Here is an 18,954-nt window from a genome sequence, read left to right on the forward strand (position 1 = left end):
GAGTTTGGTCCAGATCCATCATTGTTTGAGTCCACAGTGCTCTCTGATGTAGGTGAACTACAACTCCAAAACCAAAGGACACTGCCCACCAAATCCTTCCAGTGTTTTCTGTTGGTCATGGGAGAACTATGTGCCAAGTTTGGTTCAATTCCATAGTTGGTGGGGTTCAGAATGCTCTTTGATTGTAGGTGAACTATAAATCCCAGCAATGACAACTCCCAAATGACAAAATCATTTTTTTTTTTAGTGAAGGACATACATTGGGTTGTTAGGTGTCTTGTGTCCAACAATAGAATTGGGCCAAACCTCCCACACTGAACCCCCATGTGGGCCACAGCAACGCGTGGCAGGGGGCGGCTAGTAGTGTTATAGGGTTGTTGTAGGTTTTTTCGGGCTATATGACCATGTTCTGGAGGCAGTTTTTCTCCTGACGTTTCGCCTGCATCTATGGCAAGCATCCTCAGAGGTAGTGAGGTCTGTTGGAAGTAGGAAAAATGGGTTTATATATCTGTGGAATGACCAGGGTAATGTTTCAGCTGATCACCTTGATTTGCATTCAATGGCTTGGAAGCGCCTGGGGGGAATCTCTTGTTGAGAGTGGATTGATGTGCCTGATTGTTATAGTAGTGCTATAATTGTGCAGTGCAGAAGGGCATTGGAAGAGAGGAGAGGGCTGCTTTGATGTAGAATCATAGAGTTGGAAGAGACCACATGGGCCATCCAGTCCAACCCCTTGCCATGCAGAAAAGCACAATCAAAGCACCCCTGACAGATGGCCATCCAGCTTCTGTTTAAAAGCTTCCACCATACTCTGAAGCATAGAGTTCCACTGCTGAGCAGCTCTTAGAGTCAGAAAGTTCTTCCTAATGTTTAGGTGGAATCTCAGGTGTAATTCAATCTTCAAGGAGTAGGCATTGCTTTTTAATCTTAGGGATGGAAAGTGTATGGCCTGTTTACAGGAAGTACGTGACATTATTTTGCTTCCCAGCCCAACCTCCCCCAGCCCCAGGCATGTAGCCGGGGGGGGGGGGGGCCTCGGGGGGCTTCAGCCCCCCCCCCTGAAATTTTCATGGTGGTTCGCGAAAAGGCCTTAATGGTGCATTATTTAAACTGTTATGTTTATTCATATCATGATCTGATCACCATACTCAATATATCCCATATGCATGGGGGTATTGGGGTAACGATACAAAAGGTTTGCTAGGCTAGCCCCTCTTTCACTCAGACTCAGCCCCCCCCCCCGAAACCCCCCCTGAAAAAAATTCACACCCCCCCCCCCCCCCCCCGAAACGAAATCCTGGCTACGGGCCTGCCCAGCCCCAAAGTGGGAAATTGGCATCCTCCAGTCCCAACTGTCTTGCAGAAAAGGAAATAAATATACTCTGGAAAACTGAGAAGTCAGTACTGGATGGGACTTTTATAGGGTGGGCCAAAAGTCACAAAGGCATTATGTAGTTTTGATTTACGGTCGAATTTAGCAAGGTGTAACCTGATGAAGGCTTAAAATTAGTGCCCACACACATGTTAATTGCTTCTTCCTGCCCTAGATTTAGATCTTATTAACTAAATGGATGGCAGTGTACTGTTTTGACACTTACAAAATCATGGGTTCCATCAGTTCTTTGTTCCAACCTCTTTTCAAGGCAGAATGTTATGGTTGTCTTCAGAATGACATATACCACGTAGTGGGGCAGCATCATGGTTTGAAAGGTGGGGTGGGGGGTGTTGAGAAACCAGGATAACCTTAATGTATTTCTTCCAAATGACAGTCCGCCACCCACATTCACCAATCAGCTTACAATTAAAAACCTATTAAGATGCATAGAATGCCCTAGTTGTTTCAATCAATAATATTGGACTGGTGGTAGTTATGGCTCTCAGTAAAGAACGTTATTAAAATTTGTCATTATTCGTGGATACGTGATTGTTTATGTGTTACATTGAAACTGCAAGACTTTGGTGTTGTTGCCTTGCTGTCTAAGCCTTTTAACACTGATGGTGTGAAAAAGCCACAAAGGAGAAAGGGGAATAGCAGGCTTACAAAATCCACATTATTTGCTTTGAACTGGATTATTTGGCAGTGTAGACTCATACTTACTTTACTTACTTACTTAAGCGATCCCTCGTTGGCCAAGTAGGATCGTCTTCCAGGATCAGTGTTCTGGTGGGTCCGTAGGCGACTGTGGAGCCCTATTCTTGATCTGCGTCTTCTCCTGGAGGGAGGGCATTGGTTTCCAGGTGGAAGGCGGTCTCGGTCGAGATTGGCTTGACGCACCATCCTCTAAATCAGTGGTTTTCAACCTGGGGTCCCCAGATGTTTTTGGCCTTCAACTCCCAGAAATCCTAACAGCTGGTAAACTGGCTGGGATTTCTGGGAGTTGTAGGCCAAAAACATCTGCGGACCCCAGGTTGAGAACCACTGCTCTAAATTATAAATTATTGTAGCCTTCCGCATTTGCTGGGATTATGGGAAGAGACCACAAAAAACCACTTTTTATCTGGGAAAATACTTTTTTAGGAATCTCAAGGTCCTTCACTGTTACCCTATGGCCAACTTCTGCAGGAAACTGACCACAGAATCACTCTGGAGGAACTACAAATACCCTAGATCACTGGTTCTCAACGTGTGGGTCCCCGGGTGTTTTGGCCTACAACTCCCAGAAACCCCAGCCAGTTTACCAGCTGTTAGGATTTCTGGGAGGTGACGGCCAAAACATCTGAGGACACACAGGTTGAGAACCACTGCCATAGATAGGAACAGAAGATTCCCCCCAGTTACTTCCAAGCCATTGAATGCTAATCAAGGTGATCAGCTGAAACATTCACATCTAGCCCCAGCAGACAAAAGTCCTTTGTCTGGTCATTCCACAGATATATAAACCCATTTTTCCTACTCCCAACAGACCTCACTACCTCTGAGGATGCTTGCCATAGATGCAGGAGAAACGTCAGGAGAAAAATTGCCTCCAGAACATGGCCATATAGCCCAGAAAAACTTACAACAAACCACTGCCATAGTGGTTCTATCTAGGAATCTCTTGATCCTCCAACACAACTCTCTAGCAGAGATTGACGCTGGAGGATCGAGATGTTCCCAGGAAGATTAATCGTATCTACAAATGAACAAAAGTGAAATCCACACATATGGAAGGCTGGCTGTAATTTTCCAACCAGCCATTATTACATCCTTTGTGTGTGTGTGTCTACAAAAAGTCTACAAAAACTTTCCAGTCTTTTCCAGTGTTCTGATTTGTCGTTCTTTAGGTGCCTCCTGACCCACTGTGTGCCTCAAAGGAGACGTCGGAGTATTAGCAAGCCACAAAGCTGGTCTTGTGAAAGAGATCTGGAAAGTGCTGAGTTTGGAACTCCAGGATGGGTAAGGAGGGGGGTGAAATTGTTGTGAGCACCAGGAAGCCACAAAAGTATCTTTAAGCCTTGTTTTTCTGCTTCTCTAGCAGGGGTTGGATAATTAAGATGGGATTACTTACCTAGCAGAACTGAGGGTAGTTGATTTAGCATGCTTATCTCTCTTAACTTGGATAAATCACAGGAATGTCTGTATCACATGAGAGGGTGTCACTCCCCATGACCTGAAGCTGGGACTGCTGCTGTTTTCTCTCCTTTTAGAGACGCAGAAGCTGCTAACCTCAATGAATAGCTATGGGTCCCAGGATGGCGATACGAGGCCCATCTTAGGGCCTCCTTCTTTTCATCCCGAGGAAGAGGAACTCCGCAGGCGCCTCAAGTACTTCTTCATGAGCCCCTGTGACAAGTTTCGTGCCAAGGGCCGGAAACCATTTAAGTTAGTCCTGCAACTGATCAAGATCATTATCGTCACAGTCCAGGTATGTGAGAAAGAGGGAACCTTATAAAATATCAAACAACTTTCTGTATTGTCGAAGGCTTTCATGGCTGGGATCACTGGGTTGTTGTAGGTTTTTCCGGGCTATATGGCCATGTTCTGGAGGCAATTTTTCTTCTGACGTTTCGCCTGCATCTGTGGCAAGCATCCTCAGAGGTAGTGAGGTCTGTTGGAAGTAGGAAAAATGGGTTTTTCCTACTTAGAATCATAGAATCAAAGAGTTGGAAGAGACCTCATGGGCCATCCAGTCCAACCCCCTGCCAAGAAGCAGGAATATTGCATTCAAATCACCCCTGACAAATGGCCATCCAGCCTCTGCTTAAAAGCTTCCAAAGAAGGAGCCTCCACCACACTCCGGGGCAGAGAGTTCCACTGCTGAACGGCTCTCACAGTCAGGAAGTTCTTCCTCATGTTCAGATGGAATCTCCTCTCTTGTAGTTTGAAGCCATTGTTCCGCGTCCTAGTCTCCAGGGAAGCAGAAAACAAGCTTGCTCCCTCCTCCCTGTGGCTTCCTCTCACATATTTATACATGGCTATCATATCTCCTCTCAGCCTTCTCTTCTTCAGGCTAAACATGCCCGGCTCCTTAAGCCGCTCCTCATAGGGCTTGTTCTCCAGACCCTTGATCATTTTAGTCGCCCTCTTCTGGACACATTCCAGCTTGTCAATATCTCTCTTGAATTGTGGTGCCCAGAATTGGACACAATATTCCAGGTGTGGTCTAACCAATATATGTTAGACTCTGTCTGTGTAGTTCTTTTTCATTGGGCAGATGGGAACTGTAATCCCAAAGATCGACAGGGCTAATAGTTCCTCACACTAAAGGCTGAATTGTGCAAATCGGACTGCATAGATCAGTGATGGGCAACCTTTTGGGCTTGATGTGTCAAAATACAATAATGTCTCTATGCGGATGACGTCCAAATCTGTCACTCCTTCCCACCTGTTACCAAGGAGGCTGTCGGAACTTTGAACCGGTGCTTTGCTGCTGTGTTGGACTGGATGACAGCTAACAAATTGAAATTGAATCCAGACAAGACAGAGGTCCTACTGGTCAGTCGTAAGGCCGAACAAGGCATAGGGTTACAGCCTATGTTGGATGGGGTTACATTCCCCCTGAAGACGCAGGTTCGCAGCTTGGGAGTGATCCTGGACTCATCACTGAGCCTGGAACCCTAGGTCTCGGCAGTGGCCGGGAGAGCTTTTGCACAGTTAAAACTCGTGCACCAGCTGCGCCCATACCTTGGGAAGTTGGATCTGGCTACGGTGGTCCACGCTCTTGTCACATCCCGAATAGATTACTGCAACGCGCTCTACGTGGGGTTGCCTTTGAAGACTGTTCAGAAATTGCAATTAGTCCAACGGGCGGCAGCTAGATTACTCACCGGAGCATCATACAGGAGCATACCACCCACTGTTGTGCCAGCTCCACTGGCTGCCGATCCAATCAGCTCTTCTGATGTCTGAGGTGGAGTATCCATTGGCCTGTAGAGCCCAGTTGAGGTGGTTCAGTTCATCTCCACCTCAGACATCAGAAGATCTGCAAGACTGAGAACAAGCCACGAGAGTAAAGATGAAGATCCACCCAGAGGAAAAGTGTTCTTGCCATACATCAAGGGAACCACTGACCGCATAGGAAAACTGATGAGGAAACACAACATACAAACCACTTACAGACCCACCAAGAAAATCCAACAAATGCTACGTTCAGCAAAGGACAAGAGGGATCCTCTCACTTCTGCAGGAGTCTACCGTGTACCATGCAGCTGTGGACAAGTCTACATAGGGACCACCAAACGCAGCATTGCCCAAACACGAATCAAGGAACATGAAAGGCACTGCAAACTACTTCAACCAGAGAAGTCGGCCATAGCAGAGCACCTGATGAACCAACCTGGACACAGCATATTATTTGAGAACACAGAAGTGCTGGACCACTCTCACAACCACCATGTCAGACTACACAGAGAAGCCATTGAAATACACAAGCATGTGGACAATTTCAACAGAAAGGAAGAAACCATGAAAATGAACAAAATCTGGCTACCAGTATTAAAGGACTCAAAAATCACAACAGCAAAACAACAAAGGGGAAACAAACAGGCACATAAAATCACTCTCAACAAGGGATTCCCCCCGGGCACTTCCAAGCCATTGAATGCTAATCAAGGTGATCAGCTGTAACATTCACATCTAGCCCCAGCAGAAAAAAAAGTCCTTTGTCTCACCCTGGTCATTCCACAGATATATAAACCCTTTTTCCTACTTCCAACAGACCTCACTACCTCTGAGGATGCTTGCCATAGATGCAGGCGAAACGTCAGGAGAAAAATTGCCTCCAGAACATGGGCATATAGCCCGGAAAAACCTACAATAACCCACAATTCAAAGTGCTGGTCTTTACCTATAAAACCCTATATGGCTCCGGTCCAGCGTACCTGTCCGAATGTATCTCCTTCTACGTCCAACCTCGGAGCTTGAGATTGTCTGGGAAGGCCCTGCTCTCGGCCCTGCCCTTGTTTCAAACACGCTTGGTGGGGACAAGGAACAGGGCCTTCTCGGTGGTGGCTCATCCTTGCTTACTGTACCTGGCTTTGCAGGAGCCAAGGATGAAACATCCTTCTCAGCATGCAGCCCCATACTTCTCTGTATGCGGCCGTGTGTCATCAAAAATGACTATGCATGTCAATGCTAACATGCATGTCATAGGTTTGCCATCATGGGCATAGATAGATAACACTATGTAACAAAATTTAAAACAAAAACTGTTCCTGGTTTGAAAGGGTTATTTTCTGTTCAATTGTGCGGTACTTCCTTTGAAAGTAGTTGTTATACTCCAGGAACTTCATTTTTGTGAATGCCACAAACTATATTCAATTGGTTGAAACTATATTCAATTGGTTGAAACTCGAGATATTCATTGAAAAACTATAACAAAATATGCTGCAGGATGTTTTGCAGAAACAATTATTTTGCAGTTTAATAAAAAAAATTCTATGTTTTTATGAAAGAATCAATTAGGAAATCACATGTACAACCCAGGAACAAACCTTCTGTTACATAGTATAATTATCAGGGCGCTCCCGGTGGCGCAGTGGGTTAAACTCCTGTGCCGGCAGGACTGAAGACCGACAGGTCACAGGTTCGAATCTGGGGAGAGGCGGATGAGCTCCCTCTATCAGCTCCAGCTCCTTATGCGGGGATATGAGAGAAGCCTCCCATAAGGATGATGAAAAACATCAAAATCATCCGGGCACCCCCTGGGCAATGTCCTTGCAGATGGCCAATTCTCTCACACCAGAAGTGACTTGCAGTTTCTCAGGTCGCTCCTGACACAACAACAACATTATCAGGGCTAGGCTCTGGTTAAACTTTAGCCAAGCAATTAACTGCCTAGTTTTTTGTGATCACATTTACTCCAGTAACTATGAGCTGTAAAAATATTTGCCTTAAATAACAGTGGTGTTATTTAAAGAACTTTAATAAATAAAGCACCCATGTTACTGGAGGAAGAAAGTCTTTAGTATTTTTAGCATTTTTTACATGAAAAATGACAGAAAAATCAGATCTTCCATTTAAACTAACACGAACAATAATTGATAATGTCAAGGGTTGTGCTTGATGTTTCACAGTATTTATATTAATGAATAACTTTTCCCAAAGCATCGGTGTGTTCAGCAATAGACAGAGTTTGTTTTAGACCAGACCAGCACAATCTGTGGCCCTCCAGGTATTTTGGATTTCAGCTCCCAGAATTCCTGACCATTGGGAAAGCTGGCAAGGGCGTCTGGGAGTTGGAGGCCCAAACACCTGGAGGGTCACAAGTTGTGCCAGCCTGTTTTAGACTGTGTTTAGCCTGTAACAAAGTCACCTACCTGCTGACTACTGGTGAAGAGTTTTGCCTGTCTAGAAAGCAGAGTTTCTGAGAGCCACGTGATATCATCATATGCATTTTGCAGCATGAACCTGTGCAGAGTTCGGCACGTATAGGTTCACTGATTACAATAGGCGCTCTATAGTTTGAGTTGCTATCAAAGCCCAGACTTGGAGAAACAGAATCTCCTTGTAATGGAAAGTATGTCATGCACTTAACATAGCAGCAGCAGACAGAGTTCCTCAGGCACTTTGCTGAATTTGGAATTGAATTGAGAAGGAGCTCACAAAGAAGGAAGAATATGATTACATGTATGAAGCTAATCCTGAACTGAACTAGGCCATTGATATGTCTGCCTCTGCGTTTTGAATGGCTTCACTCTCCAACTGGGGAAAACATGTGCAAACCCAGAGTTGGCATCTGGTATTGAGCATCTCTGCGGAAGAAACCAGGCAAACTTCCTGAAAAAGTAGCAGGGCTTAGGTTGCATTGCAGCAGGTGGTCAGTGGTTTCCTCTTCTCCACACTCGCATGTCGTGGATTCCACTTTGTGGCCCCATTTCTTAAGTTTGGCTTTGCATCTTGTCGTGCCAGAGCGCAGTCTGTTCAGCGCCTTCCAAGTCGCCCAGTTTTCTGTGTGCCCAGGGGGGGAGTTTCTCATTTGGTATCAGCCATTGGTTGAGGTTCTGGGTTTGAGCCTGCCGCTTTTGGACTCTCGCTTGCTGAGGTGTTCCAGCGAGTGTCTCTGTAGATCTTAGAAAACTATTTCTAGATTTAAGTCGTTGACGTGCTGGCTGATACCCAAACAGGGGATGAGCTGGAGATGTCACTGCCTTGGTCCTTTCACTATTGGCTGCTACTTCCCGACAAATGTCAGGTGGTGCAATAAGCAGTGTAGTTTCTCCAGTGGTGTAGGGCGCAGACACCCCATGATAACGCGGCATGTTTCATTAAGAGCCACATCCACTGTTTTAGTGTGGTGAGATGTGTTCCACACTGGGCATGCGTACTAAGCAGCAGAGTTGCATAGCGCAAGGGCAGATGTCTTCACTGTGTCTGGTTGTGATCCCCAGGTTGTGCCAGTCAGCTTTCGTATGATATTGTTTCTAGCACTCATTTTTTGCTTGATGTTCAGGCAGTGCTTCTTGTAGGTAAGAGCACGGTCCAGAGTGACTCCCAGGTATTTGGGTGTGCTGCAATGCTCCAGTGGGATTCCTTCCCAGGTAATCCTCAGAGCTCGGATGCTTGTCTGTTCTTAAGGTGAAAGGCACATGTCTGTGTTTTAGATGGATTAGGGATCATTTGGTTTTCCCTGTAATAGGCAGTAAGAGCGCCTAGAGCTTCGGAGAGCTTCTGATCAACCGTCTCAAATCTTTGAGATTATTACATTCTACTCAGCTAGGTCTGTGATCTTTTCTTTCCATTTCTACAGCTCATTCTCTTTGGCCTCAGTAACCAAATGGTGGTGACCTTCAAAGAGGAGAACACTATTACATTCAAGCACCTCTTCCTGAAGGACTATGCAGACGGGGCAGAGGATACCTATGCCGTGTATACACAGGCAGATGTCTATGACCATATGTTTTATGCTGTAGATAAGGTAAGAAGGGGCACAGTGGTTCTGGCGCATGGGTTATGGGCCATGGTAGGATGCAGAGGGAATTAATTGGGACTGCTGTGGTGGCGTCAACTTTTCCTTGCAGTATTTGTCCGTTCAGAATGAAACAATCGGTCGCTATGCCTATGTGCGTACACACGGTGTTAACCAGTCAGCCCTCATGCTCTGCCAGCAATATTATCGCAAAGGAAGCATTGATCCTGCCAATGACACCTTCAACATCGATCCAAAAGTTATCACAGGCAAGTACTTGTGTTCCCCTGAACCTCTTGTATCCTACCAGCTCTGCTTCATCTGAAATGAGAGTGGTGCTTTCCCTGTTTTGCAACCCATTCCTCCATTTGCTTCTCATAAGGCTTCAAGGTAAGGCAGATGTTTTTCTCTGTAGCATTACCCAGTTCTCTCTAGAGTCTTGGGCCCCTCCTACACTGCCATATAAGCCATGAAATAATCCACATTTTCTGCTTTGAACTGGATTATATGAGTCTACACTGCCTTATAATCCAGTCCAAAAAAAGGTAATCTGGATTTTATATGGCAATGCAGAAGGTCCCTCGGATTTGAGTGGTTGTAGGTTTTTCCGGGCTATATGGCCATGTTCTAGAGGCATTTTCCCCTGACGTTTCACCTGCATCTATGGCAAGCATCTCAGAGGTAGTGAGGTCTGTTGGAAGTAGGAAAATGGGTTTATATATCTGTGGAATGACCTGGGTGGGACAAAGGACTTTTGTCTGCTGGAGCTAGGTGTGAATGTTTCAACTGACCACCTTGATTAGGATTTAATGGCTTGGAAGTGCCTGGGGGGAATCTTTTGTTGAGAGTGATTTGATGTGCCTGATTGTTTACTCTCTGTTGTTTTGCTGTTTGAGGGTTTTTTTAAATACTAGTAGCCAGATTTTGTTCATTTTCATGGTTTCTTCCTTTCTGTTGAAATTGTCCACATGCTTGTGGATTTCAGTGCCTTCTCTGTGTAGTCTGACATGGTGGTTGTGAGAGTCAAGGTGGTCAGTTGAAACATTCACACCTAGCTCCAGCAGAAAAAGGTCCTTTGTCCACCCTGGTCATTCCACAGATATATAAACCCATTTTCCTACCTCCCAAAAGACCTCACTACCTCTTATGATGCTTGCCATAGATCAAAGATTTAAAGATGGTCTCAAAGCCAACCTTAAAAACTCTGGCATAGACACTGAGAACTGGGAAGCCCTGGCCCTTGAGCGCTCCAGCTGGAGGTCAGCTGTGACCAGCAGTGCTGCAGAATTCGAGGAGGCACGAGTGGAGGGTGAAAGAGAGAAAGGATGGCGCGTCAAGCCAACCCTAACCGGGACCGCCTTCCGCCTGGAAACCAATGCCCACACTGCGGAAGAAGATGCAGAGCAAGAATAGGGCTCCACAGTCACCTACGGATCCACAAGGAAACCCATAATGGAAGACCATCTTACTCGTCCAACGAGGGATCACCTAAGTAAGTAAGTAAGGCGAAACGTCAGGAGAAAATGCCTCTAGAACATGGCCATATAGCCCGGAAAAACCTACAACAACCCAGTGATTCCGGCCATGAAAGCCTTCGACAATCCCTCGGATTTGCTTCGTTCATTTTTATTTTTTATTTATTTATATTTATTTACTATATTTCTATACTGCCATTCTCAGCCCAAGGGCGGCTCATGGTGGTTTACAAAACGGCACAATTCGATGCCCACAACAATACAAAGATAATTAAACATTAAAAACATTTAACATAGATTAAAAAATCATTACAAATGACATCAATAAAACATAATAAAAAACAATAATTCCTCCGCATTTCATTTTTCCCTATCCCATATTGACATGTTTTTACTCATGCTGACCAGCACAAGTTAAGGATGGGTGTCTCATAGAAGGTGGGTGCGAGGAGGTGATCAGAGTGGAGAGAAAGCACACACTGCTGTCGTGTGACAGGAGAGTAGAGGGAGATTTATTGTTTATTTCTCTGAATTCTGCCACCAACTGGTATAGTGGAGGCCAATTGTTATATGTAATCTATGGTAACTGCCACCACTGTGAGATATGAGGTATTACTGTGAGATATGGCAATACAGACGCAGAATGGATGGAGATGAGACTGTCTCCAACAAAAGATAACTGGTTTATTGAGTACAAAGCGTGTGGTTACAAGTTGTAACTTAATTTATAGAACTTTGAATAATACTTGGTTAGTTAAACATTTCACTCTTCCAGGTTACACAGTATCTCACTGAGGTGAAGCTCTTATTATTAAACAATGTTTCAGTACAGGAATATCTTCCCTATTTGATCTTTTCTTGATCAAATAAATTAACAAGCTTATCCTTTAGCCTTTCCCTTGACTAAAGAAAACTGGCTATGTTTCTCCTTTCAGCCTCCTTAGACTGAGAAACCTCCAGTAGCTATTCAGGCTTCCCAAAGCCACAATTCTTTGCTTCACACTTCACTCTCCCACTCTACTCTTCACTTCCACTCTTTTACTCCTCTCAGATACAAAATCAACTCCTAACTGACTCTCCAACTGTCTGTTTTCAAAACTCTCTCCACTTGGCTTCTCCCACTCCTCCTTCTGCCAGCTTGCCTTGGTCTCCATGGTAACGCTGACTGAGGATCTCTGAAATAGGCTGCTCCAGTGTTACTGTAGCTAACCCAACCACATATATATACAGTTTAAAACATGCAAAGTATTAATAACTTCTGCACAGTGGGCATCTGGGAATTTATTTGTTTTCACAGAGTTGGAGACATTACTTTTCACTACAATCTGCAGAATTCCCCAGCAAACTTGGCATGGCCACTGACCATCTCAGTAGTTCTGGGAGTTTTAACTGCATATGTAACTTCACTAAGCTTTGTATTGAATAATAAAGAGCAAGTGACAGGTGAAACTTTATGCGGGAAGATAGGACACAACTGCTTTTGACCAACCGAGGTCAGTACCCACAAGCACATACACTCCCATGCCTTCATGTGCAATCTCTCCATGGACAATGTCTCTTTTCTTTGTAGAGTGCCTGGGTGTGGATCCACCTGGGAAAATACCTTCTTCGCTGGACCTTGAGGAGTCACCTCCAAACTCTGAGGAGCCAGATCGCAGCTACAGAAATTTTACTCTCAAGTTCTACAAGTAAACATTTTCTTCATATTTACAGCAGTCCTCAAGAGTTTATGGGCCGATGTTTATCTAAAAACCGATGTTATTTTTAAATAATTGAGACTACCTGTCTCTATTACTGTTTTTAAAAAAAATCTTTATAGATTGGAAATATGGCCGACTATTCTTATCAGCTAGCATCCTTCAGCTGTTTATTGCCTTACACTTAAATAGTTTGGTGCCATTTGATTGCTCCATTTCTAGTGCCTTTGAAGAGTACAGTTTGTAGTCCCAACTAGGCCACTCTCAGACAACAATTGTTTGGTTATATAAACTCCAATGATCGTACAAAAGTAGACCTATGCAACTAAATTAGGCCATAGTCTCATTTCTCCCCCACTGCTCATTGCTTAAACAGCTACAGTAAATGGGTTGTTGTAGGTTTTTTTGGGCTATATGGCCATGTTCTAGAGGCATTCTCTCCTGACGTTTGGCCTGCATCTATGGCAAGCATCCTCAGAGGTAGTGAGATCTGTTGGAACTAGGAAAAAGGGTTTATATATCTGTGGAATGACCAGGGTGGGACAAAGAACTCTTGTCTGTTGGAGCTAGGTGTGGATGTTTCAACTGACCACCTTGATTAGCATTTGATGGCCTGGCAGTGCCTGAGATAATCTTTTGTTGAGAGGTGATTAGATGTCCCAGATTGTTTCCTCTCTGTTGTTTTGCTGTTGTAATTTTAGAGTTTTTTAATACTGGTAGCCAGATTCCAGCCATGAAAGCCTTCAACGATACAAGCTACAGTAAGATTTCTTAAGTTTTTCTGATAAAGGAAGAGTTCTGTTATGTCTGCAGACACACTCTTGTGAAATGTAGTGGTAGGGTGAGATGCAGGTGACTCTGCCCATCTTGCCTTTTGCAGGCTCATTAATGTCACCATCCAGTTCAAGCTGAAAGCCATCAACATACAAACAATAATCAACAATGAGATCCCAGACTGCTACACCTTTTCCATTACAGTGAGTAACTATGTTTGGGAAGATGATGTCTTTGCCTCTTTGTCTGAGTCAGAAGGTTCTCACTAAGTTCCTGAAGCGTAAAAGCAGAAAGATTTGGGTCTAGGACTTCTGTTGTTTGGGCCATCAACATTTCCCCTTCGTTTTCTTCTGGTAGGTACAACGGGCTTGACATATCCTAGGGGACTCAGTTCTGGGACCCAAAGCAGATACCATGAGCAATTGCACCCCATATTATTAAATAGCGCTCTTCAGTCTATCTGTGTTCATGTCACCTCCATTTACTAATATGAGGTATGGTGATTTGTGGTCACTAGCATTTATGGATACAGATCCTGTAGACCAGGGGTCCTCAAACTAAGGCCTGGGGGCCGGATACGGCCCTCCAAGGTCCTTTACCCTGCCCTCGCTACGTCTGAAACGACTTGAAAGTGCACAGCAACAACATCGTATCTCATCAGCCAAAAGCAGGCCCACACTTCTCACTGAAATACTAATCTATATATATAAATCTGTTAGGTTGGTTCAACCGGACAGCAAAACTCCACAACCCCCCAACGAAACTGTACCAAAATTGCCATGCCCATAACACAACCCACAAGGTACAAACATATCTACTCAAAATGAAAAACAACACAACAACACACTCACAAAACGGCAAAACAACAAAACTCAAAAAACCCCAATGAAACTTAACCAAAATTCCCATGCCCATAACACAACCCACAAGGTACAAACATATCTACTCAAAATGAAAAACAACACAACAACACACTCACAAAACGGCAAAACAACAAAACTCAAAAAAACCAACGGAACTTAACCAAAATTCCCATGCCCATAACACAACCCACAAGGTACAAACATATCTACTCAAAATGAAAAACAACACAACAACACACTCACAAAACGGCAAAACAACAAAACTCACAAACCCCCCAACGAAACTTAACCAAAATTCCCATGCCCATAACACAACCCATAAGGTACAAACATAGCTACTCAAAATGAAAAACAACACAACAACACACTCACAACACGGCAAAACAACTGAGCAAGCGCATTGGTGTCCTGCCGCAAGTTCCCTGGCGCGCACACACAGTCTTCCGGCCAACGTTCCCTCTGCGGAAGTCATGCCCACTCCAAGCCCCGCCGCGCCGCTTCCCACACACACATACCCTGCCGCACGCACACACACAACCCCACGCTCCATCACTCCCCCCGCCGCACACACACACGCAACCCCACGCTCCATCATTCCCCCACCACCACACACACACGCGCAACCCCACTCCCCCCCGCTGCCGCACACACACACGCAACCCCACGCTCCATCACTCCCCCCGCCGCCGCACACACACACACACACACAACCCCACGCTCCATCACTCCCCTGCCCCAATCTTACCTCCTTTTACTTCACGCCACCTCCAAACCCCACCCTGCCCCTTCCCGCCCTGTCAAAATCCAGGAAAAACAGGAAGGAAGGAAAGAAAGAAGAAAGAGAAAGGGAGATAAAGAAAAGGGGGAAGGAAGGAAAGTTAGAGAAAGAAGGAAGAAGAAAAGGAAAGAAAAGGAAAGATGGAAGGAAAGAAAAGAGAGACAGCAGAAGAGAAAGAAAAAGGGGAAAGGAAGGAAAGCGGTAGAGAAGGAAGAAATGAGAGACAGAGGGAGGGAAAGAAAAAGGGGGAAGGAAGGAAGGAGAGAAGGAAAGGAAAAGGGGAATAAAGGAAGGAAAGAGGGAGTGAAGGAAGGGGGAAGATGTAGAGAAAGTGGGAGGGAAGGAAAGAAGGAAAGAGAGAAGGAAGAAAAGAGACCAGAAGAGAAAGAAAAAGGGGGAAGGAAGGAAAGAGAGAGAGAAGGAAAAGGAGAAGGAAAGATGGGAGGGAAGGAAGGAAGTAGGGAAAGAAGGAGAGAAAGAGGGAAGGTTGGCCATAGCAACGCGTGGCGGGTAAAGGTTGTTATTTCTATGATTATTATGATGCTATTATTCCTATGAGACCCTTTTAGGGGGAATGGGAGAGGTGTCAGGTCCCAGAGGCAATGCATTGCATCATTGTTATTGTTATGATGGTGGTGAAATAAAAGGAAATAAAAAGAGAAAGAAGGAAGCAAACACGGAGGGAAGAAAGGCAAAGGAAGAAAGGGGGAGGGAATGAAGGAAAGAGAAGGATGAAACCAAGTAGTGAAAGAAGGAAAGAAAGAAAGAGGTAGAGAAGGAAGAAAGGAGAGAAAGGGGGAGGAAAAGGGGGAAGGAATAGGTAGGTACCTCTCTTTCATAATAGTCCAGATATCTATCTCAACTTTGATAAGTTTTACTATAGGCCACAGCAACGCGTGGCAGGGCACAGCTAGTAAGTTTATATTTGTTAAAATTGTTCTTCATTTTAATTACTATATTGTTCTTAAGTGTTTTTTTGCACTACAAATACGATATGTGCAGTGTGCATAGGAATTCATTCATGTTTTTTTCAAATTATAATCCGGCCCTCCAACAGTTTGATTGCCTGTGAACACAATTCAAAACGATCTTGGCAGATTAGAGAGATGGGCCAAAACTAACAAAATGAAGTTCAACAAGTGACAAATGCAAGATACTCCACTTTGGCAGGAAAAACGAAATGCAAAGATACAGAATGGGGGACAATGCCTGGCTCGAGAGCAGTACGCCTGCATCAATAGGAGCCTAGTGTCTAGATCTAGGGAAGTAATGCTACCCCTCTATTCTGCTTTGGTTAGACCACACCTGGAATATTGTGTCCAATTCTGGGCACCACAATTCAAGAGAGATATTGACAATCTGGAATGTGTCCAGAGGAAGGTGAGTAAAATGATCAAGGGTCTGGAGAACAAGCCCTATGAGGAGTGGCTTAAGGAGCTGGGCATGTTTAGCCTGAAGACGAGAAGGCTGAGAGGAGATATGATAGCCATGTATAAATATGTGAAAGGAAGTCACAGGGAGGAGGGAGCAAGCTTGTTTTCTGCTTCCCTGGAGACTAGGATATGAAACAATGGCTTCAAACTACAAGAGAGGAGATTCCATCTGAACATTAGGAAGAACTTCCTGACTGTGAGAGCCGTTCAGCAGTGGAACTCTCTGCCCCAGAGTGTGGTGGAGACTCCTTCTTTGGAAGCTTTTAAACAGAGGCTGGATGGCCATCTGTCAGGGGTGATTTGAATGCAATGTTCCTGCTTCTTGGCAGGGGGTTGGACTGGATGGCCCATGAGGTCTCTTCCAACTCTTTGATTCTATGATTCTATGAAACTGGCCCTCTGTTTAAAAAGTTTGAGGACCCCTGCTGTAGACCTACTGTACATTGTCATTCTTCCCTTATTTTGCTCTGCTTCATCTAGATCACATTAGACAACAAAGCACACAGTGGTCGAGTGAAGATCCACTTGGATAACAAAGTGGACATCCAGGAGTGCAAAGACCCAAGTGTCTATGGCAAAGGTACTCATGAGGAATTGGGGCAACAAGCATAAACTCTCTTTGGAAAGTATCTGCCTTGAGTGACTGTTTAGAAGAGAAAGGCCATCAGTTCAGAATATACCTCAACGTCCCCATCTTATACATAACAGGCAGTGGCCAATGCCACACCTCATTTGTGAACCCATTGAGTATGTCTTTTATTATGGCTGTCTGTTATTGGGCCAATTTGTTATTAAAGCCACTCAGTTTAGTTGATTAAAATCAGTCTTGAGGTGATGAATCTGTAATACTTAAATGATTGGTTTGCTTTGGTGGTTAGTCCCATGGGCTGATCTCACTTTCAGCAACAACATGTTGTTGTTACTTTCAAGCATATTGAGATAATATTTTTGTCTCATGTTGATCAGTTTAAAATGTTTAATTACATTTGTATGCTGCCTTTTTTCCCAGAGTCAATCCAAAGCAGCACATCATTGCCTATCCACTGGTTATCTTTTTCCTCTTTCACTCTGAATGCCTCAATCTCTCCTATATGTTTACATCACAAATCCATTCCATTGTTCCTTTTGTGGATGTTCTGAAGCCTTGAATTGACTAACCGCATACTGTATTCCAAGAACAGCGTAGATTTATATAATAGCATGTTTATACAGCTGCTCTTCCACATTGGATGGTTTAACGTTTGTGGATTTGATTATTTGTGGATGTAATCAATATGGTTTTTCTAGGAATCTGTAGGCACTCCACTCAACTTCCTATTGCAGTTGACAATCAAGTCAAATTGGAGAACCTAGAGATTCTTTTAAAAGTGTGCCTTGGGTGAAAAATACCATATATTCCGGGGTACTAGATACGAGAAGATCCAACCAGTCCATCCTCCAGGAAATAAAGCCTGGCTGCTCACTGGAGGGAAGGATACTAGAGACAAAGTTGAAAGATATTAGAGGCAAAGATGAAGTCCTTTGGCCACATCATGAGAAGACAGCAAAGCCTAGAGAAGACAATTATGTTGGGGAAAGTGGAAGGCAAAAGGAAGAGGGGCCGACCAAGGGCAAGATGGATGGATGGCATCCTTGAAGTGACTGGACTGACCTTGAAGGAGCTGGGGGTGGTGACGGCCGACAGGGAGCTCTGGCGTGGGCTGGTCCATGAGGTCACGAAGAGTCGGAGATGACTGAACGAATGAACAACAACAACAGATGAATTTTTAGGCATGTAAAACCTTATAAAAAGTTGGGGGTTGTCTAGTACGGCGGGTATAAAATTAAAATAATAATAAAATTAAAAACTACGGCTCCCAGAATGCCTCAGCGAGCCCATCCCAGGCACGCCGCAGCCCTTGGGGGTCTCTCCATCCTCCTCCTCACCGGTAGAGCCTCTTGGTGTGGAGGGCCTTGGCCTCGGGCTCCCTCCCCTGCCTCCTCCTCCTCCGCTGTCTTGGATCATGGCGGCCTCCCAGGCAGACTCCTCGTCCTTCCTCCCTTCCTGGCTGCCTTCCTTGTCTCGAGGGAGAAGAGGCAATGGTGATTTCTTTTCCTGACCAGGCCTCGTGAGAAGCGCCTCTGCTCAGGCCACTCTCCTTCTTCCCGGCCAGGCCTCTCAAGAAGCGCCTCTTCTCCCGCGAGACAACATTGCGCCTCTGCTTCTGGGAGGCAGAGGCGCGATGGCAACGGAGTGGGGCCAGGAGGAAGGAGAGCAGCCTGAGCAGGGTGGGAGGCCCTTCTGGAGGCAGCGCATGAAGCAGCCCAGAGGCCCAGGGGCAACCGCACGCCAGGCTTAGAGGACAGGAAAAAGAAACCACCTGGCTGGAATGCGGAGTCGTCTTAAACGACGAGTATATCCCTAGAGACAAAGTTGAAGTACTTTGGCCACATCATGAGGAGACAGCAAAGCCTGGAGAAGACAATTATGCTGGGGAAAGTGGAAGGCAAAAGGAAGAGGGGCCGACCAAGGGCAAGATGGATGGACGGCATCCTTGAAGTGACTGGACTGACCTTGAAGGAGCTGGGGGTGGTGACGGCCGACAGGGAGCTCTGGCGTGGGTTGGTC

General features: G+C 45.1%; 1 protein-coding gene across 1 annotated transcript in view; it reads left to right on the forward strand.

Annotated features, from left to right (window-relative positions):
• MCOLN1 (mucolipin TRP cation channel 1) overlaps positions 1–18,954 on the forward strand; it is a 35,223-nt gene that overhangs the window by 6,328 nt on the left and 9,941 nt on the right. The window contains exons 2-8 of the mRNA XM_060763524.2: positions 3,265–3,376; positions 3,628–3,845; positions 9,168–9,335; positions 9,439–9,595; positions 12,372–12,489; positions 13,379–13,475; positions 16,827–16,926. Of these exons, the coding sequence (XP_060619507.2) occupies positions 3,373–3,376; positions 3,628–3,845; positions 9,168–9,335; positions 9,439–9,595; positions 12,372–12,489; positions 13,379–13,475; positions 16,827–16,926 (862 nt within the window). The 5' untranslated portion in view covers positions 3,265–3,372. The remainder of the gene's footprint in view (positions 1–3,264; positions 3,377–3,627; positions 3,846–9,167; positions 9,336–9,438; positions 9,596–12,371; positions 12,490–13,378; positions 13,476–16,826; positions 16,927–18,954) is intronic.

This window comes from Anolis sagrei, chromosome 2, assembly GCF_037176765.1.
Source record: "Anolis sagrei isolate rAnoSag1 chromosome 2, rAnoSag1.mat, whole genome shotgun sequence".
In the NCBI taxonomy this organism is placed as follows: Eukaryota; Metazoa; Chordata; class Lepidosauria; order Squamata; family Dactyloidae; genus Anolis; species Anolis sagrei.